Here is a 23,405-nt window from a genome sequence, read left to right as displayed (position 1 = left end):
TTAGATTGTGTTAGTTTCTGCTTGCATTGTTTACATGTTTAACATCTGAACTGTAACATGAGTGCTGGAATGGTAAGGTTCCCCTGATGGCTTTGGCTCCTCGGGAAGAGTGTGGCTCTGTCAGGCAGTGACTCATCGAACAGGATATGATGCGGGTGACAGGAACGGCAGGCCTGGTTCCATTAGCAGCAGTGAGGGGTGGGGAACGGTCTGTGGCGGGATCTGTGAGAATGCAGGACTGAGACAGCTGAACAGGGTGCGGGAATGTGTGTGTGTGTGTGTGTGTGTGTGTGTGTGTGTGTGTGTGTGTGTGTGTGCGTGCGTGTGTTAGTGTGTGTGCATGTGCAGGTGTGTGCATGTGTGTATGCGCATGTGCGTATGTGTGTGCATGCATGTGTGTGGGTGTGCTTGTGTCTGTTTCTGTGTGTGTGTTGACAGATATCGGCAAAAATGCATCAGCAATATATTTGTATGTAAAGACAATAGCAGAATGCATCAGTTAATCAGTAGTTTTAAAATAGAAAATCCTCTTGAAAAGCATTGTGTTTATTGGTAAAGTGTGTTTGAGGTCAATTAGTTCATGGACGAATATCAAACGTTAGATATTACACAGACGCATACTGATAAACTGAGAGACTAAAAAATGTATGAGGTCTCTTCATTTCTTCCAGGGCATGCACGTGTGAAACTCCCAGAGCTAGAAAGATAAGAAAAACGGCAAATGAAAAGCTAAAAAACACACTGACAGGTCAAGGTCGACTGAAGTGTGGAAAATGTAAATGGAGAACACATTTTTTTTCCCTACCTGCTGTACTGTACAGTGAGCTATAAAACATGGAGTACATTGTATACAATGTAGTTTATACTTACAGTCATCATTTCTGTCAGCCCCGACAGGCTTAATCCAGAGAGAGCTGATTGCAAAAATATTGACTGTGGAGGCTTGCCGGACGTAGAACACGGACTGCAATCAATCAGCCGTACAAATTTCACTTTGCCGTTCACCTGTCACAGTGGGATGATCGCGGGAAGGTTTTGGAAAACTCGGAGCAGCGAAATGTTACCGTGGCAGTAAATGTAATTTAAACTGCCAAAATTCAAAACTTTTTTTGTTTGTTTGTTTGTTCCTTTTAAGCACAAAGAGAGGCAAAGTAACTCAATTACGTGGAAAAATAGCATTGTTTTCCCGCTGTTATAAATTGATGTTACAATTGCTTAAGATGCATGCATTCTTTGCAAACAGAGATTATGCTGCAAGTTCACGATAAACAAATTCCTATGCGTCTCCACTTGGCCTGCTTTTTTTTCAGCATAATTGAAAAATGACACCAAAACAAGCGAATGCACGTGTTTGTTTTGCAATGTCTGGGCATGAATGAAATTAGATCTTTTCTCATTCTCCCTCTGGAATGCACTTAGGAAATTGGCAGATTGTGAAGCTTGTGATTTGCAGGAACAGAACTTTTTTTTTTTCTGAAAGGTGAAGCAAGTACAGAGCACAATGCCTCTGATGGTCCACATACCAAAACTGGATTTCTTTACACTCTCCCCGGCCACATTCCAGCATTAATTACTGGGTAGATGGCTATTTTTTTCAATTTTGATATCTGATATGTGGTTTATACAGCCACATATTTACTGACACAGTCACCGTGAGCAACCTCGCAAAAACGTATCTGAGGATCAGATTCTTGATCATTTTCGCATTTTGCAGATAGACATTCCAACCAAGCTCACTGTATTATATTACACAACAGTACAGTTGTTTAGCTGATGTTTTTATCCAAAGTGACTTACAGTTGATGAGACTAAGCAGGGGACCAACCCCCCCGGAGCAACGTAACAGCTTCGCTCAAGGGCCCAACAGCTGCTCTGATTTTACTGATTTTAGACATTATACCTGTTGACTACCTCTACTGTATGTATGTGTGACATGAGTCTAAAACTTGGTTAGTTATTAATAGGGGTTTTGCTCAAAGCCATCATGATTTTAAAATCACAAAACAAATTGTCACAAAATGAACGGCAGGATATAAATAAAGAAATAAAGAAATAGTGTACACACTCATAGAAGAAAAGGGTTCTGAAAGTGTTATTTTGCTTGATTCCATAGGGGAACCCTTTTTAGTTCTTTATGGAACCCTCTAAAGCTCCCATACAAAATAACAATTTTTGGTTTCTTCTAGGGAATCACAGGGTTCCTATTGGAACTGTTTGTTTTTAGAGCGCACGTTTTGTCTTGTGTTGCACATTGCAGATCGGCACATGTAGCTTTAATCCAAACAATCTGGTCGTCGCTTATGGCAGATTTGGCCGGCCACGCTTTCAGCACTAATGAGTAAACAGTGTCCCCTCACTACTCTCTGTGTTATTAAGCAACACTGGCAAGACACAAGGACTTGTTAATGCTGTATTTTAGCAACAATGGCTGACAATAGCTTGGGTTTTTTCTCTTTTCTCTCTCTCGTTTTACTTTGTTTGAGGTTCCAGATGACTCAATTACACTCTCCACAAATGGCATTTGGAAGCAAGATGATTTTTCACTGGCGGTCATATCATGCATGCTGAAGGATGGCAGTGTTACTGCAGCACTTTGTCGAGCAGAGGAAGTTCTCTCATTCTCTAATGACCAGGCAGGACCAGATATATACAAGAACAAAAGGATTCGTTTTTTTAAATATACTGAACGCATGAGGAATATTTTCATTATACTCTCAATTTATGTTCAAATTTGGCCCAATATTCAGCATGCGTGTTGGTGTGGAACAATGTTATATCATTACTTCTAAGGAGTGTTGGGCTCATCATTAGTTGTTCTAGTAATATGTTATTAATTTATTAATAAGGGTTATTCTCATAACCAGGGACACCAATTTACCTCAGGCAGTTTTCTCATCTGCAGTTCAGTCCTCCTTCAGCAAGAGGTTGCTAGATCCGCCTTGTCAGTTAATTATTAGCGCCCCTGCCCAGTAATCTACCTCCATCGGCATTAAAGACAAGCCAAACCGGAAGTTAGAGCAGCACTAGTTCTGCGATATTACGTATGCATAAGTGAAGCAGCTCTTTCGGGGAATTTTTGAACGGCGGATAGTCGATTTGACTGACATCAAATGAGGTTACATGCACTGTGTGATATTGGATATTGATTGGAGTGGAGTGGAAAATTGACAGACATTTGATCGACATACACGGCCATTTGTGCACGATGATGTCAAATCTCATAAAATCATATTCCTAGGAAGAGGAAGTGGACTTACACGGGTATTAATATGTGTACTTGTGTACTTGTGTAGATGTAGATATGTTTGTATGGTTATGACCAATTGAATAAATTGAGGAAACATTTAATTGATTATCTTTCAGCAAAGCAATCATTTACAGCAGTGTACCCATACAGTTTTTGATGAATAGAACTATTCATATGCAGAAATAAAATCATAGCATTGAGCAGTAGTGTTTTGGGTAATGTAGAAATAATGTGAAGTAGGTTGACACATTAAAAGTATAATTACTGTATATTACCTACGCAGAAATGGTTAAAGAGACTTACCAATGAGATAGTTTGGAGCATTGTATACATTCAAACAAAATACTAAAACAGACAAACTCAAGATTTAAACTTTGATAAAAATGTGTGTGTCTCCACTGTCATTCTTTGATGGGGAGTAGTGTAAACTTATCCATAGGATGAGAGGCATCTTTATGCATCAGTAGAATTGGTTGGAACAGACCGTATCTTTTTGCCTTATATTATTTTTTTGCCACTGTCCCAGAACTGTCCAAGTATCAATGCAGTCTCTTGTTTATGTGCAAATTCTGTTTGACAGAACCATGAGTTTATGAGTTCAGGTTGCTAGTGTCTCAGCACCTTTTCAAGTGTTTTGTTGCCTTGGGTATTTATTAATTTGACTGGCGTATCAGTTTAGTCAGTACCTGGCATTGGCATTCATTTTTCAGTTGCGCAACCTTGTATTATGTTTCATGTATCTTAAACTCTCTGCTCTCAAACCAGTGGATCATTCCAAGCCCGTTATGTTCTGAAAAGAACAGGATTGAGGCAGGCATGGTGGCACAGTGGGTAGCACTGTTGCCTCGCAGCTAGAGGGTCTTGGGTTTGAGCCCCACCCGGGCCTTTCTGTGTAGAGTTTGCATGTTCTCCCATGTCTGTGTGGGTTTCCTTCCATTACTCCAGTTCCTCCCACAGTCCAAAGACTTGATGGTTAGGTGAACTGGAGAGTCTAAATTGACCCTCTGTTAGGTTTTGTGTTTTTCCATGTATTGTAATCCGTCTATGTCGTTAGCGTTTCCGTGTTTTTGTTACCTCCTTGCACACCATAGCCATCCTGTCAGTTTGTTCACTCCATTCATTCGTTTCACCTGTGTTTCACTTCCTGATTGTTTCCCACACCTGATTGCCATTCCCTTTTGTTAGCTGTGTATTTAAACCCCTTTGTTTGTTCAGTTCCCCACCGGATTGTTGTGTCTTCACCATACCTTCCAGCGGTTTCTGATTGATACCCGTTATGACCTGTTTGGCCCCCGACTTCCGTGTTTAGATTCTCTTGTCTGCTTTTGACCTGCAGTTTAAGAGTTTTTGTATACCAACTTTTGTTTCTGGATTCTGTTTTTGTATGCTTAGCCCGCTTGTTAACAACCCTTCGCCTGTGACCCCGATTATGTTCTGGATTATCCCTGATACACCTGTTTGCTGGAAGTCTGACCCATTGCCTGGACTTTGTATTACAAACTGCCTGATCCCTGCTGTATCTGTTTGCTGGCTATTAATCCTCCCCTGTCTGACCTGCAACTTTTTAATAAAGACTTTTAATATAAATACTATGCCTTGGTCTCACATCTGGGTCCCCTGTTCTGAGTGCCTGATACCCTCGGTGTACTCCTGCCATTGCCCAAGGCACTCGCCTCAGAACTGGAGTTGGTCCCCAGGCACCACACTGCCCACTGCTCCTCATGGGTTAAACTCAGGGGATGGATTTTGTTGCCGTAGAAGGTAATGACAATCACAAATGGATAAATTCAGTTGATAAGAGATTGACGCCCCTAAACCCTTGTTGTGCCACTCCTGGAGGTCTGCCAGCCAGCATAGCAATATTCGGTGCGATGTCAATCTCTAGGTCCACAAATCTTGAGGAGAAACTGAAGTATCAGGAATGGTAGAGTAGAACATGAGCTGCCTTGTCCCATTTCCCGTTTGTCTAAACCTTGCTCTGTTGCCTATTAGAAGCACAACTTGCGAGTCCCATAACAGAGATTGATTGTGTGTTCTTCAACTTGTACCTTGCAGTAGCTGAGTTGAATGCTGTGAAGTTGTTGAAATCAACCTCAGAGTTCGATAGGCATTGTTTTATGCTATCCGCCACTGAGCTATAATTTATGGCTTCCAGATGCACAGAGTCATTTAGAGCAAGTTTTGAATCAGATATCATTGATTTTCCTCGCAGAACAAATAAAATGTGCTAGACATAATTGCCTGTGCCACCTGTTGACCTATGACCACAGATATTCTGCTAGTGGATATGACAAGCTCTGCCATTTCATTTATGCAAGTGTATAAAAATGTAGGTAACTTCGAATTTGTAAACATTGCAAATGTTTGCTCTTAAAAATCCATCCAGCAAAATATGGGATGGCATCTGTCACCTGCTCAATTCAGTTTGTTTTTTTTGACAGCGCCCCTTGTTTATTTCAGACCAACATCCCTATTTTTTTCTTTTTTGTCTGCAAATCCTAATATGCAGTTTTTTTCTATGCCTGTAAGGATGTGTTGAAAACGGTACAGTATATTGTGGATGTCCACTGTACTAGGAGTGTACTGCTGCAGCCATACTACGCGTACTACTAATGGACATATTTGCTTTAATGAGGGTTGCAGTTGATCATCAATTATGTAATTAGTCAGGTGAATGTGACTGCAGTCAGTGCCTCATGAGGATTTACATGGTAATGTTAGTTTAAATGATTTTGGCTCACATGTGCTAGATAAACTGGTGCCTCTGCTTACAACGTTAAAATAAACTTGTACCAAACCAGATGTACAGAAACTGCCATTTTTGGCTGGTGCTGATTTGTCTGTCTACTGCGGCTACTTATTGCTAGTGATAGTTTAAAAGCTTTTGAGATTTCAAAGATAAGGTCTGATATACACTCACCGTGCACTTTATTGGGAACATTTTTACTTTATTACACCTATTTATTCATGTGATTGTCTAATCAGCCAATTGTGTGGCAGCAGTGCAGTGCATACAATCATGTAGATACAGGTCAAGAGCTTCAGTTAATGTTCACATCAACAATCAGAATGGGGAAAAAAATGTATTTCAATGACATTGACCGTGGAATGATTGTTGGTGGCAGACAGGGTGGTTTGAGTATCTCAGAAACTGCTGATCTCCTGGGATTTTAGCGCACACTAGTCTCTAGAGTTTGCAAGGAATTGTGCAAAAAACTAAAAAAATCCATTAAGCAGCAGTTCTGCAGACAGTAACGCCTTGTTAATGAGAGACGTCAGAGGAGAATGGCCAGACTGCTCAATGCTGACAGGAAGGTGACAGTAACGCAAATAACCACACATTACACACATGGTATGCAGAAGAGCATCTCTGAACACACCACACATCATAACTAAGTGGACAGGCTAGAGGGTAGAAGTCTAAAAAATAAGTCTAATAAATACCTAAAAGTGCAAGTGTATGTTCATTTAAGGATCCATGGTAGACGAACAGAGGATACATGTGGTGTATACCAGGCTAAATCTAAGGAGATGGTTCTGCCATTGAGTGCTGATGGGAAATCAATCTCAGGATTAGTGAACCAGACTTGGGTCAAATACATAATTCTAGATTCAAATGCCTTTCTGTGCTCAAATGATTTTGCTTGTTGCAATTGAGCCAACCAGGAGGACCAGATGGTGGAGTTTGCAGTTTTTGAGAGTAGTTCATAGGTTTCAATACACCAGACAAGCTCAGTAAATCATAGAAAAGTTTGGAATACCAAAAAAATGATGTATTTGATCCAGGTTTGTTATCAACAAGGTCATTCCAGTGGATTTAAGCAGTGTGTTATAATGGTCTGTGTGTTGCTATGGAACCTTATCATACCACACTATATTTACATTTTTGTCATTTCAGTGCAGTTATTACAAAGGGAAAAATGTTGGGACAACATCAAACACCAGCAATGAAAGATTGTGTTTGCACATTTGACATTATGATTTCCTGTGATTTTTATAAAAGTCGGAATGCTCTAAACTCAAAGTGCTCTGACATCTTTCTTGACACAGATTGTGTAGACTGAAATGTCAGTCTATTAAACAGTATTTTTTAAGCGAGGAAATAAAGGCTAGCTTTTACAACCCATGAGCCTGAAACCCTTTTCAGACTTTTTGTGGGGCCTGTTCCACAAAGCAGGATTACTGAGTTAACTGGATGAATTCAGTGCGTAAAAACCAAACCCTGCCCTAACCTGGAACATGGACTGAAGTAAAGATAACTGTTCTGCGCTTTACTTTGTGCACTTATCCGACTAACTCAATAATCCTGCTTTGTGGAACAGGGCCCTGCTCAAATGTACCTGTATATATAGAAAATGAGACATTCTGTGTATTCTGGTGCCTGTAGATTATGGTTGGGACCAAAGAAAAATAAAATGTGAGTCACAAGGGTTTAAATCCTTGCTCTGTGGTATTGTTTCTGCCCATTTGGTGAAGGTGGTGTTTTTCACCCCACAATGAGTGCTGTAGTGTATGTTGTGATATTAGCTATTCTCTGCTGTTCAATTTGGTACTCACTTTACAGTGGTTAACCTGTGCTGTTAGCTCTACTCTCCTGTTAAATGTGGAACTGACTTTACACTGGTTACCATGTGTTGTGTTTGTTCTGGGTTTAGGACAGAGACACACCAATCCATCTTTCTCCCAGCTGGATATTTCAGTTACACACAGTTCTCCTAACTCAAAACTGAGCTGGATGCCATACTGCAGATGAACCTGTATTTTCAGAACACAGAACATTTCTATTTTGTTGTAATATTTTTACATGCAGGATTTTGGTAATCCCATACTTTTGGTTAGGCCTCTGTAGCAGGATTAGTAAAAAAAGACAAAAAAAACTGTTTTATCACAATTACTATTGCGGAAATTTCTTTCATCAGTGGCATACTGTTGTCCACTGCCATATAATAGCATCTGTTAGCGGCTAGCGTTTATGTCACATGAATGTCATCGCTGCAGAATAGTAACATCTCAAGCTATGTTTTGAAACTGCTGGCAGCTGGTAATTTCAAGATGGTCATAGCTGGATTTTTCACCAGGGTTATCTGAGGTTTTGCTGAAATGACACCAATGCCCTTGGCCTCAGCTGACCAGCACATATGTATTCATCCTGGGGTATTTGTGGTGCATTAACAAGGGTGTTCAGAAGATGGGTGCTTTTCTCATTTCTAATTATTGTCTATGAATATGACTTAATTAACCTTTTTTGTTGCTTAAGCTATTTGAGACTACAGTACATGACAAGCATGAACATGCTTATATAGAATCGGTCACAGCAAAGTCATAAAATCTGCCTTTAATCTGTGTTTTGGAAATCTCTCAAATTAGCCACTTTGAAAATTGCTATTTTTGTTTCCTTTTCTGAATAGAACCTAAAACTAAAAATGGCACTGTAACACAGCATATTGACCCAGTTTCTTGGCTGAGGATTATGCTTGTGTGTCACTGTCAGATCGAGGAACAGATACCTTGCTGAAAAGGCCCTGAGTACTTGCCTCCTATTTTGTAACAGTGCACCAGCGTCTAGAAATTTTAATCTGTCCTCTCCTGACAACACCTCTCTGAATATCCTGCCTCCGTCTGCCGCATCGAGTTACGGCTCCTAGAATGAATCATCCACGCTACACCGTCCTCCGTTCTGTTCTAAAAATACAGTGCAGTCCGTAAGTATTTGGACAGTGGTAGAATTTCTGTTCTTTTGGCTCTGTACTACAGCACATTGGATTTGTAATTAAACAATGAATACGTGGTTAACGTGAAGACAGTCAGCTTTAATTTGAAGGTGTTTACAGCCATATCAGGTGATCCGTGTAGGAATTACATCCCTTTTTATACATAGATATAGGTATGACAGTCTGCACGTTAACCTCATATTCATTGTTCAGTGTCAAATCCAATGTGCTTGAGAACAGAGCCAAAAGAACAGAAATTGTACCGCTGTCAAAATACTTACGGACTGCACTGAATAGTGTCTGAAGCGTTCATGTTGTAGGGTACACTGCTCCAAGAACTAGGCTTTCAGAGTATGTTCTTTATATTGATAGTTTTTTCAGGTCAATCTGTGTGAAGTATTAGTTAGGTTTTGAGATTTTGATACAGTCCACTTTTCTTCTTTTAGGGCATACATTTTCCAGTATTAGTGATTTATAGCACATTGCTTCCAGTATTAGTTTTGATGATACAGCTCCCAGTGCTCTGTTCAGCTCTCACAGCATTTTAGTCTTTCATAGTGCACTAATCATCCTTAGATTTTAATCATTAACACTTTTATTTGAAGGCTCCGACATAAGAGCTATTGAACTCCTTCATACACACTACATACTACATTCATAAGCACTACATAAGCATTCTTATGCTTATGTCGGTTAATGACAAATGCCATTAATTAATAATAATAATAATTAATGAATGAATGGTGTTCCTGAGCAAGCACTACCCCGTCAAAATCCTTTGTGGGTACCTCTATCCTTTCTCCAAAATCTCTGCTAACGCGCCCTCTCTGTTCGCCTGCAGTAACCACGACACTGTCTCCCGGTTCTGGGCACGCCAGAAGATGCAACGAGACGGAGAAGGACTACTGTGTGAACGGCGGTGACTGTTACTTCATACACGGCATAAATCAGCTGTCCTGCAAGTGAGTGAAACATTTGCCTCCGTTCTTCGCCGTTCCCGGGAACGCCGGGAACACAGACACCTCTTCCCTGTGTTTAACCCTTTAAAGGTGTGAGGTCACAAATGTGTGAATTAAATGTTCTTTATTTTACAGTTCCTAAATGACCTACTTTTACTTACTGGGTAGATACCAGGTACTTATTAGGTAACCATTTTGATTTCAGTGGTAAGTATTATGAAAGGGGCTATACAAATGTATTCACGTAGTACTTACATATGGTAGCCTTACTGACTTTTACCTAATAATCACCGAATAATTCTAACGGATAGGTCCGGTCCATTGTCTCGATTGGTCAGTTTGCATTCCAGCCATGCCAATATCCACGATACACGCACGTCTAAATGGAATGTTCACACATCTTTTTAAATTTGTAGATTACCGTTATCTACTTTGTAATATAAATGAACATAACTTAACGTTATCATCATCACGCCGCTAGTAGCCTTCCAAAGTAAAATAAAATGAGTGAGTTTAAAGTGTCATTTGATTTGGAAAGCAGTAGGAACGAAAAAAAATACAACTTAGGCAACATCCTTGGATTGAAATGCCAGCAAGACCACCAAACCCTGGCGAAGCAAATGATGACTCATAACGAGTTATTTAAATAATTGCACGTTATCTGGCTGTGTCCCGATAAACGTCAACAACAAAAGCAAATTACTTGTAGGTGTCAGTAGGGTTTCCACACGTTCTGGTTTTCCCAGGATTGTTCTCTTTTTTGAGTGACTGCGCCGGAATTTGACTATCCTTTCCCGGGACACGAATTGTCCTGGTTTTTTGTACTTCTAAATGTCAGAGTTCCAAATAAAACCGGATTCTTCTAGTGCCATTCTGTTTTTTACGTTTCGACATCCAATCCCGTGTCTGTAAACAGGTAAAATGAATAAAACACAGTGACGATTGGCCATATGTCTATACTTCTTTTTAATTGGTAGCAGAAATACGAAAGTTTACCTTATCACCGAGCAACTGCTGCACGGGCTGTCAGTCTGGCGCGTGCATTCATTTCAACGACCCCACCGTGGGAAAGTTCAGCTAGCTACTAGCTTAGCGGTAATCGCCTAATGCTAAATAATGAATAATTCTGATTTTTATTTTTTTTATTTTGTCGGTTTTATAAAATTGGGGGAGAGGAGGACGAGAGAACAAAATCAGACAAGCAACCAGCAGCAAAAAAATAAAAAAACGATATACAACGTACAACTGAGCCTGGGCAAAAAGAGAACTTTTCTGAATGGATAAGGCCTCCTTTTTATGCATAAACGCACCCTTGAGTGCTTAAAACTACAACGGTATCGTGTCTCACTCTAAATTATATGCACATCTCACTGATCTCACTGTCAGTACAAATAGACGAAAGAGAGGCAATAGGGAGTCCTACAACTGTTAACATCGTATATTTGCAAATATGGTTTAACGCCCCGCGTCGCGTGTCAAATGACCCGGTTTTTCACTAATAGTGTATCCTCACTGCTAGCTAACGTTAGTGCAGTGAGGATACATTATTGCAATAGCGTTGCTCAGCTAAGGTAGGAACATTATTCTTACTAACGTTAGTACCGTTACTTCGATAGTAGAGTGGAGAAAAATTATTGCTAGCTAACGTTCACAATACCGTTGCTTAGCAACCAATAAACTACTGTTTAGCGGAAGAATACATTTACCATAAAACATAATTCCATTAAGAATACATTCATTTAAAGTTTGTCTTTTCTTTCTTTCGTGAAATTCTGAAATAGAAATGTGGTACCGTTGTATAAAGTGTTATGGAACTCGAAGCTGTGGTATATCGTGGATATTGGCACAGCTAGCGGGGTGGTTGGAGTGCCGTCACACACATCGACGGGTTCTCGTTCCATAACGCTTAAATTAGCCAGTATCAGTGTACTTGTGGTACACAATATTTTTAATGGAACATTCTAATGTCGCTGTACAGTAACAAGCACTACTGGTAAATGAAAGCATAGTCGAAAACAACTGCTCTTCCAAGGGTTAAATGTCTCGTACAGTATTAAATACAATGGCAATACCCAGTGTTTATGTTCCCCCAGTGTTTTCCATTAATATTCGGCTTGGATTCTGTTAACGATGATTCTGCCCATGTTTCATTACAATGTGGGATATGCCTGTGTCCATGCAGCTGAATTACTGAAGTCTTCTTCGTTGCCAGACCTCGAAAAATAATTTAATGTGAAATGTATTCATCTACGCAGAGGAGATGGTCTTACCTTTCCACGTTTGCTTGTTAAGGGAAACAATGTGCTCTTAGAGAACCCACAAACACACATGCACAATAATAAGGATGAAAAATGTAATGTGAGAAATCCAGGTTAATTCAGGATTCAAACTGAGCCAGGCAGGTTTCTGTTAAAATAAACAGCGGGTGCAGAGTAGTTCAGCACGTGCATCGATGTTAAGCGAACATCACATGATCAGAAACACATGTTGAAAAGTCGCCAGCCCGGTTATGACACACATCGGAGTGTGACTGACTGCTCAAACTTGAAATGCACACCGTTCGTCTTTCAGCATCAATAAAGTTTTCTTTCAATATGAGTCCACAATGAGCCATTCTCTGTTAAAGCTGTTTAATGGTATTGTAGGTAGCCAGACAGTCAGATACACAAACATAGACAACTCCGTTCCTGGGAGGGGGGGAGATTAATTAGTTATGACATCATTCATTGACATGAGGGATTCGGGGCTGGAATCTCAATTATCAACCATGTCAAAACCTCTAATTCTATCCTCAACTGGGTATACAATCATGTCATGCATAGTATATGATTTTACAAAAGGTTTTCTCAGGATGTTTGTAACTTAGTACACATTTCACACATTGCAGGATCATTTCCATCTGTCTTATGGCATTGCTGCAGAAAGGCCAGTTATTGCTGTCTGTTTGGAGGTTCTTTTTCATGTAATGTCACCCTCTGCCCCAGCACAGCAGTGACCGAATCCGTACATTTTAATTCATAGATTCAGTAGATATCAGAGTGTTACAGTGGTCCTCTTAAAGTAAAGACAACACCTTAAATGAAGACAAACTATTTATTTGATGTACAGTAATTTCAGAACAGAAAATACAAAGATGTAAAATAATATATCCTGTCCCCCATAATAGCCTATTCTTTGTTTTAACCTGCGGTCGTACGCATCAATGATTTTCTTACATGCAGGCTAATGCACTTAATAATGTGATGGGTTTAACAGTAAATCATTGAAAACATAATTATGATCCTCTACAGTTCCAGGATTCAGAAGTGCTGGTACTGTACCATATTGATCAAGTTTTACTAACAAACCGGTCTCTCCTAGATTTGAAATTCTGCAACGTGTCAACGTATTTCTGTGTGTACTTTCAACATTACTGCTTCTATCTCTGTCTCTGATCATTTTTTCCCCGGTTTTTCCTTCATAGTTCCATCTCTCCTTCTGGTGACACCAAAGCTTTTACATTTTTTGTTAGCTTTTATATTTGAAATTCTACAAACTAGGCTTGCTGGGACATTGCTTTATGGTAAACGTCAAAGGAAATGCACATGCAGACAGAGACTGGTGAATTGAGTGACAAGTCAGGCCTGCAAGATGTGCATGAACACTCATTTAGGACTAGCACTATGCACATGCTGTGAAATAATAATTAATAATAATAATTCCTTGCAGTTATATCGCACTTTTGTAAATAAGACCCCCCACTGCCCTGATATGAAGAATTACACAACACACAGTCATGAAGAGCACAATTAATTCACATTCTCTCTCTCTTTTGCTGCACTGTATAGACACTGTAATTCATAGACACTGTACGATGTGTCAATAATATGAAAAATGAATAGCTTTTTTTAACCTATCTCTCCTTCTCTCTACCTCTTTCTCATTTTCTCTCCCTCCCTCCCTCTCTCTCTCTCTCTCTCTCTCTCGCTCAGCATAATAACTCCATCGCTCCCCTACTCCCTTCCTCCAGCCCTGCACTCTGTTAGGTTCTGTTCGGTGAAGTCAGTAAAGGTAGCCCTAGTCGCAATATTAGGCCTAGCCGCAGTGGTAGCCATAGCCGTAGCCAGTCCTCTTCGCAGAGCGAAAGAAACAGAATGATAAAAGGAGGGAGACATTCCCTCTGACACTGCTTTCACTGACATCAGGCTTGTCTCTGCTCTCTGTGACAGAAACAGTTCCTCTTTTCTCTCATTCCTTTGCCATTGTTCTTTTATTTACCTTTCATATACTACTGTACCTCCAGCATCCCCCTCTCCCTTCACAGACATGGTACAGACATTTCATGTTAAAGACAGGCTGAAATAAAAATGACTTACATATCCGTACAAACATGTCCTCGTAGCTCTTATAATGCAAATTGTAATACTTGTGTATTTTCTCACCAAAAAGTTTTCCATTCACTTCTTGAATTTGAATTTAGATTTTACATCATCGTGTACCAGTAGTCGTGTATGTTGTCAATTCTACATTCCCCTCCAATCAATATCCTTTTCACACAGCGGCGCGTGTCCTCATTTGATGACTTTCAGCTTGTCTTTAATAGTTTACTAATAAACTAGACAGATCTCAAAGAAGAAGTAGTTCATTGCACCAAAGTAGTTAATCACGCACCATCAAGATTCATTGTGATTTTTATCTTTTCTCAAATGAAAACAAAATCCTGATTCATTGTATTTTTAAAATACAATACTGTAAGCTGCTTTAGCGCATTGGTGAATATTTTGTAGTCTGTTACATTGTTCAGAAGAACATCATGTTTCCAAATATAGGCACATTTCCCTCCCTGAGAACAGGAGAAGGGTCGGTGTCAGGATAGCGTGCTTCGGCTCGGCTTTCGTGCCAAAGCCCACGGTGTGTGTGTGTGTGTGTGAGTGTGTGTCATAACAGAACGGACTGGGCACTCGTGATCGTTTATTGCAGACGTATGTGCTTAGACTCCCTCACCCAGGGTACTTTAATAGTGTATATTGTTGGATCTGCTGAAACAGCTGGTGAGAGATAGATGAAGATGAAGGGTTGAAGATGAAGATGTAGTTCAGGTGTTTAATGACCTGTGAGCACTAAAAGGATGTGCCTCACTCAGGATACAAACACGCAACGGCAGAGTGTGATTGTTTAAAGCTTACTAATCTTTGTAATAGAGGCATTTAGAGAGAAGTTGTAAATGGTAAAATGGTAAATGGATTGCACTTACATAGTGCTTTTATCCAAAGTGCTGTGCAATTGATGCCTCTCATTCACCCATTCACACACTCACACAACAACAGCGACAGGCTGCCTTGCAAGGTACCAACCAGTTCATCAGGAGCAATTGGGGGTTAGGTGTCTTGCTCAGGGACACTTTGACAAACCAAATTGTCGTGTTGATGTGGGATTAATTAATCCTATTAAAACACAGAATACTGGTTTTCTGAGGAAATTGGTTAAAGCGAACATTGTATTTCACTGCACTTTAAACAGCATACCATGCGATGTGTCCATAATATCTAAACCAAAAATGAATAGCCTTTTTTAATTTTTTACATTCACATTATTGTTATTATCACCATCCTGCCTAAGCAGCCATACTGTACATACTGTAAATTTGGTGACAGGGTCTCAGTCTGAGAATTTCCCTCCGTATGGAAGGATGCTAAATGTCCAGCATCGATTTCCTCACCTCACAGACTTTTCCGGCTTCTTGAGAGCCTGCCAGTACATTATTTATTTGCTGTTTATCGATTAGATGAGAAAATGGAAACAACTTTCCCGTTCGCCTGTGCCAGTCTTTCGAGGCACAAGGCTTTTTTATGGAAGAAAAGCAATTTTCTGTACGTTTTTTAATAGTCTAAATATTATTTTATTTATTATTAGTCCATAATGTCTACTGCCATACTCAATACTCATTAGCAATGAGTAAGCATTATCCGTACACACCTTGTGCACAAACACTCACACATATTTTTTGGAATGACTAAACTAAATTTTATTATACATTTTTGTATAACCAATTTACAATGGTTCACAATTTCTGAACCATGTCTTCTGGAACTTCAAATTTACCACAGTTTTTTAAGTTAACAGTTCCTTTCTTTTTTTTAGATTGGCTTAAATATTTGCATTAACAAGCTGGTGTACAGGTCTACCTAATAAAGTGCTCAGTGAGTGTATATTGCTTATTTTTGAGTTTATAAATCTGGGACTAGCTTCCCTTTCTCACTAATGTAAGCATCTTCATTTCCTCCCCTAGTTCTTTACCCTCCCCACACAAAATCATTCAGAATTCTTTCTAAAATTTTAAAAGGAGTTGCATTGCCATAAAGAGGTGGTGTCTGAAGCAATAACAGAAATTGAGGAACGACATTTATTTTTATAGTCTCGATTCACCCCAATAAGGATAGGGGCACCATTTCCCATCTGCTGAGGTCTTGCTTCTATGCATATTCCTTTTCCAGAAATATTATTTCTAATTATTTCCAGAATGACTTATTGTAAAAAATGGGTGATTGGGAGCCTGGACTTGTGTTCTGTGAGGCACACACCTGCATGGCTGTTGGCGTACATTACAGGCTTGTCGTTAATGGTCCGTGATACTGCCCAGGTTTCTCGTAGCACCGTGCACATAACACACCTGGCTGTGCTGTTGGAGGGTATTACTTTCACATGTTGCCGAGGGCGTTCTTGCTTAGTTGGGTCCACAGGGAAGGCAGTGAGTTAGGGCCTGGTTCAGCTCTGTAGGCCCAGGCTCCTGATGGAGGTTTTAGGTCCTTGTTATTTGTTTGACCTATGTTCCACTAGCCAGGTAGGTAAACGGGAGAAGTCTGTTCTCGTATGCACCAATGGCCCGTGGAGTTGGTGGTTAGGAAAGGAGAGGGATTGTGTTGCCAATGAGATGCAGGGAAGATGGCTGGCTGCCCAGTGGTGTACCACCCCATTCAAAATTCGATGACTTCTGCATTCCCCTCCTGGGACACTGGACTTCATTCGGTTTGCAGGCAAGAGAACATCTTCCTGGCTAGCCTAGCGGCTAAGGTGCTTGACTGCGACCTGGAAGGTTGGTTGTTAGGTCCCAGTGTAGCCACAATAAGATCTGTGCAGCTATTGTGCCCTTGAGCAAGGCCCTTAACCCCACATTGCTCCAGGGGGGATTGTGCCCTGCTTAGTCTAATCAACTGTAAATCACCTTGGATGAAACCGTCGGCCAAATAACTCTGTAATGTATTAGCCAAGATGAACCCTGCTTGCTATTTTTCTTCATAAGTTAGAGATCAGGTGGCTACAGCGTGGTATAGTATAGTTTGCATCTGAAGTATATTTGGGTCCTGAATCCCAGAACAGAGAACTGGGAGATCATCCTTGGAGGGAGGAGAGTGGACTGTAGACACAGACAGCAGATATAGCAGAAATGCATTATGGGTTTAATAGCAAGAGATGATTGGATGTGGTGGGGTATTATGACGTGCACAGGCGTCAATGTGAATTGTAATGGCTCAACAGGAAACGCTAACACTTCAAGATGTGTTAGCATTTCATCAAGATGAAACCATCACTCCAGCTTCCTGGAAAATGCAATATGCTTATTACATTTTATTCCCTTTATTTTAGTCGTTCTAGATTCTGCAGACAAAGCAAGGGAGGGAAGGAGGGAGGGAGAGAGGGAGAGAAAGAGAGATAGACAGAAGGCGAGAGAGGGCGAAGGAGCTGTTCTGCGTATTCCCAGAGGAAGAGCCTCTTCTTGCTTGGCAGGTTTTGAGGCACTTCTGTGTCTGAGACTCTGTGTTTTTCACACTCATCGGTCCCACCCCTCTGCTCTGTCCTCGTTTGCCCGGCACCGTGGTGCTGTTTCCATGGCATACCCTGAACCGCACACACACACACACTCACACGCTCACACATTCACACATGCATACACACACACATGTACACGCTCACACTCACACTCACACACACACTCACACTCACACTCACACACACACTCACACTCACACATGCACACACACACTCACACATGCACACACCCACACTCACACACACACTCACACATGCATACACACACTCACATGCACACACACACTCACACATGCACACACTCACACACACACTCACACACACACACACACACTCTCACACACACACACACACACACACACACTCACACATGCACACTCACACTCACACTCACACACATGCACACACTCACACACACACTCACACATACACACACACTCACACATTCACACACGCACACACATACTCACACATGCACACACATGCACATACACACACACACACTCACAAATGCACTCACACATGCCCACACACGCGCACACACACACATACACACACACACACACGCACATGAACACACACGTACACGCACACGCACTCACACACGCACATGCACGCACACATGCTCAAACACACCCGAGCACAGGCACGCAAACATGTGCATCCACCACACGTGCACACATATGCACACATGTGCATACACATACACCACACACATGCACAGACACACTACATGCACCTGCGCACACACATGCAAACATACACACACATATACACAGACCACATACACATGAGCACACACACACACACGAGCATACACAACACATGCACACACACACACCACACATGCACACAAACACATATACATACAGGCACACATGCGCACGCACCCCACACACACATGAACATGCACACATGCAGATACACACAAATGCACACACACTCACACCACACACATACACACACTCACACACACACTCTCACACACACACACATGCGTACACAATGCCTGCCACTAAATGCTGAATCTCATTAAGTTAAAATCAGACGTCATGCCTTCCCATGCGGCTTCATAAACTGCTGCTGCAGCTGTGTGTGGGTGTGCTGTGTGCTGTATGTTTCTGCCTGTTTTCGAATTTTGGATATTTTTGTTTGTGTATCGGCATTTCTTTGTGGCTATGTGTCCGTGTGTGGGTATGAGAGATCACAAGCAAATAGAGAGTGAAGCAGAGAAAGAGAAAGAGGCAAAGAGAGTGAGGGGGGAGAAAGAGAGAGAGAGAGAGAGAGGGAGAGAGAAAGAAAGAGAGGGAGTGAGAGAGAGGACATGTGTGCCCCTTCAATTGACCCAACAGAGAGGCCCCCATTAACTTCCCATTCCTCCACTGTCGTCTGCGGTGAGTTTGTTATCCCGTTCTGCTTAATGTTGAGTGCTCTGTCTTCTATGGGTCGTCCAGCATTGACATGGCTCAGGGTGGTCGGGGTTCAAAGGTCAGGAATCATAGGAGAACCAGTAACCAGGACACTAAACCTCTCACTTAGAGAAAAATAAAATATTGTTGAAAAGAAAATACATTCAGTCTAACTTATCAACTGCTCTGTGGTGAGCACTGTACAGTTACGTGAAGAATGCCATGGGTGTACCTTCCCTTCCTGTCTCCTTGAGAGAAGTTCAAGGGCCGACAACAACAAGCCCAAAATGTTTTATGATGATTGTGCAAGGTAAGTGTGGTGTCTTTAGGGTGGAAGGCTCTGCTGTAAAATACAGCTATGCCAGCTTGACCAGCTTGAAAATTGAGCTGGTCAAGCTGGTCATAAAGCTGGTCTAGCTGGTCATAAAGCTGGTCTAGCTGGGTATGAGCTGCTCAATCAGCATGGCCAAGTTGGTCATAAGCTGGTCTAGCTGGGTATGAGCTGGTCAACCAGTATGACTAAGCTGGTCATATAAGTTGGGTATAAGTTGCTCAACCAGCTAGTGCTGGTAGCTGGTAGCTGGTCAGCCAGCTAGTGTATCTGTTTCAAAACATAGCTTAAGCTGGTCAAACCGTGTCAAGCTGGGAGCTAAGCCGTGTCGAGCTGGGAACTGGTCGGAACTGGTCAACCAGCTACCAGCCGTTTCAAAACCTAGCTTGAGCTGTTTTTTTTTAGCAGGGAATGGTCGTAATTCTTCACTTCCTGTCCTGAGTTTTGTCACTGACCCCTCTCTCCTCCCTCAGATGCCCGCCGGACTACTTCGGCCCGCGGTGTCGGCAGACGCAGCCGCTGCGGTTATACATGCCCAAACCGTATAAAAGTATGTTCACTCACCCACGAGAAACGCAATTAACAACCGCCTTGCAGCTTCCTCTGCAGGTCAGCATCGCTGGGCAGGGGGAGAGCTGCGCTGTGGTTCGCTGGCTGACCAGCGGGGTGTCATCAGAATGGTGTTTCCCGTGGGATCGCTCTGTTTCTACCATCTGGGGTTTTCTGTTCTAATTCTGTGTTTTCTCTCTCTCTCCCTCTCTCCCCCCTCTCTCCCTCGCGCTCTCTGCCTGGCTCTCTCTCCCCCTCTCTCTTTCTCCATCCCCCCTCTCTCTCTCTCTCTCTCTCTCCCCCTCTCCCTCTTTCTCTACCCTCTCTGTCTCTGGTTTGTTTCGCCCTTCAGGTGTCCCATTGACTTTACTGGTGATCGCTGTCAAACCTACGTTATGGCTATCAAATCCTACCCCTACCGTATGTGCACATTTCCTTTATTTCTGCTGCTTCCTGCCTGTTTGTGCTGGAGGCTGCACGGACACGTCCTAAAGCACCGCTGCATGCCTTTGTGTTGTCTGTCCGTCAGAGCGTCCGCTTGATGTGTTGGCTTGCCTGCGATGTCTTTGTCGAGTAACTTTAATACTGTACATTGAGCATCCTTTTACATTGTCCTGCAGTACGTGTTACATGTATGAGCTTTTTACAATGTAAATGCTGTCAATATAGTCAGAAACGCATGTTGTTTGATTATGCATGTTGTGATGAATATTAGCGATTGTAATTGTTGAAATGAAAATGCAAAAACTGTTCATAAATTGCACCAAGGAGACACTAAACCTGAGTGTGGCCCATTCTAATATTGAAAGCATTGGTTGGATTTCCGGCTTACGTGCAACACGTTCATTCCCACAGATCATCACATGTACAACACGTCTATTTGTCCTCACTCTAGGTAAAATATATACCTCAGCTTGTTCCACATCGAAGTCACATAATCTCCATACCATGCTCACCATAGCATGACTCTTACCTTCGAAAGACTGATTTATGCTTTGTCCCCGACACGAAAGTCGAAAGCGTGTCATGCCACGAAGTATAAATTAGGCTTAAGCCTGCCACTCTAGCACATTTCCAGGACTGTAAACACCGTACGGTTCCACTTCAGGAACATTCTGGAATGTCCATCAGTCGTATTCTCGGGGCGCTGCGGATACGCTAGCAGAACATATGCGAGCGCTAACGTGCTAAAGTAATTGCCTTCATGTACGTCTGTTTATGTAATCATGTCTCGCTGTTCTAAGCACCACTTAGCCATGCTTTTTTACGGCGTCACATAACATTGGACAAAACTGTAGACACCAAGACACCATTGATCGTGGAATGACGTTCAACAATACAGGAAACTCCCCTTCGAAAATTCCACCGAAACCTTTTTACTTAACTCAGTGTTCACTGAAAAGTCGTGGTTTGAATTCGATCAATATTTATTCTGATCTATGACTCACTATTAAGTGCTATTTTGTAATTTGTTTAATCAAAATCATGTATTTGCATGTTCAGTGATATTCAAAATTAATTAGTCCAAAAGATCCAGTGGTGTGAAATGAGGTGTGTATTGACAGATTTTTATTAAACAATGTCATGATGCTCTATAACATGTCAGATAACACAATTATTATTTTTTAAATCTAATAATCAGAAGATGTGGGCTATAGAACATCCTTTATATAACGTTAATAAGATATTGATCTGTATAGCAGCCCTTTTTTATTGTTTATTCAACTTGATAAAACAATACACCTAACTTTGAAAAACAATTGGAAAAACATACCTTTAACTTGATATGCTGTAAACTTGGCGCTACAGTACCGTAAGTACAATGTTGTACATTGATTTATTAAGTAGATGAAGTGTCCTGCGTTGGTATGCTGTCAGTTGATGCCCTTAAATCAGTCCCCTTGACATGCATATTGTTTAAAGTAATATTATATTAAAGTAATATTAATTCCTGCATAGCTTCGCTTTTACAATACGTGGAAACCCCTTCGATGGAAAAAAATGTCTTCCTTGGAAGAAATTCTGGCAGAAAAATAATGCTTTTTCTTTTTCAAATTCTTGTATTCCTGGCATCCATTCTTAACATTAGACAATGGATATTCAATATGCTATAGTTGCATAATGTGACACACATATTTTGGCATGCATAACATTGTTAAAGGAACCAGCATGTTGCCACAAGAGAGACACTGATGACACTGTGTTCGTGAGATCCAATATATTGCTCTTAGTCAACAGCATGACCATGTTCCATGGGGATTCCCAGAAATGCCTTATTTCCTTGGCGAATATATCCAGTCTTAGCCAACATTTCCTTGGAATTGATAATGTATTCAGTTGCAATATGTGTATCACATTCCAGTTTTTCACATGTATAGGCATTTTTTAAATCACAGAGCTGCCCGCAGTCAGCACTGTTGATCCACATCACCTGCCAATGACTGCAGAAACCTAGTCCTGACTCAACGCTGTTGACTGAGAGGTTCAGGCAATCAGCTACTGCTGCGCTGAGCTGCTTATTCGATCAAGTGTCGTGACACGCAAGAGTGAAACTGCCCTCAGACTGTTGGCCGTTACCTTGATAACTTGGTCAGGGGATGAAGTGGCTAAGTTTTAAGCCTCAAATTCAAATTCAGTCTCAATATTAACGCAACAGTCAGTCTTAAATTAGACTGATCTAAAAGTAAAAATAAGTCTGTCTAGTGAAAATAATAGACTACTCTGAACTATCTTCATACAACTTGCCCCTGGACTCCTGGCTCAACACTTTTGGCTGAAAGGTTCAGCCAATCAGTGACTGCATCACTGAGCAGCTCATTTGATCAAGTGCCGTGACATGCAAGAGAGTGTTGGTCAAACAGTGACTGTAGCCAAAGACTGTGGACATGCAAAGATCCTCAGCGGTACTCTTTCTCGATTGTGCATTGTGGAAAAGCAAGGATGAGACACACATGCGCAGACACGCCCAGTCCTTGCATCACTCTCCCACTGCGACTGAGAGAAAAGATTTATGAATTATGGCTCAATATTTCAACAATACTGAGCATATCTGTGGCTTTGCGGTGAGGTTTTTGTTATAACGCAAAGGGGCCCCCGAAGATATCGAATTTCAAAGTTGTGGAGTTTCCCCTTATCTTCGTGTTTCACATTAAATGCGTTTGTCATGAAATACTCCGGACACCCACTGGGAAGTTCAGGCAGCTGTTAAATCTGTTCCATACTCACACATGCCGGTCCTCCGTGATTGGAGCAGGTGTTTGTAGACCCTCACTCAAATTCAGTGGGCAGGTAACGATTCACACGCTTTGGTCAATTTTGGTAAAACAGGGAAGCCTGTGTGAGACTCCTTACCAGCCCTGGTGTAAAATCCAGCTGCAACCAGCTTGAAGCTAC

At 41.4% G+C, this 23,405-nt stretch overlaps 1 protein-coding gene across 4 annotated transcripts in view; it reads left to right on the top strand.

Moving 5' to 3' along the window:
* Nucleotides 1-23,405, top strand: part of nrg2a (neuregulin 2a) — a 108,345-nt gene that overhangs the window by 60,219 nt on the left and 24,721 nt on the right. For 3 of the 4 annotated variants that reach the window (XM_061249907.1, XM_061249905.1, XM_061249904.1), the window contains exons 4-5: nt 9,800-9,920; nt 19,937-20,013. In XM_061249907.1, the coding sequence (XP_061105891.1) occupies nt 9,800-9,920; nt 19,937-20,013 (198 nt within the window). Of the gene's footprint in view, nt 1-9,799; nt 9,921-19,936; nt 20,014-20,364; nt 20,433-23,405 lie in introns of all 4 variants that reach the window. The other variant, XM_061249906.1, reaches the window with a different exon arrangement.

Source organism: Conger conger, chromosome 7, assembly GCF_963514075.1.
Source record: "Conger conger chromosome 7, fConCon1.1, whole genome shotgun sequence".
NCBI lineage: Eukaryota > Metazoa > Chordata > Actinopteri > Anguilliformes > Congridae > Conger > Conger conger.
The sequence above is the reverse complement of the archived record's forward strand: the minus strand, read 5'-3'. Positions and strand labels throughout refer to the sequence as shown.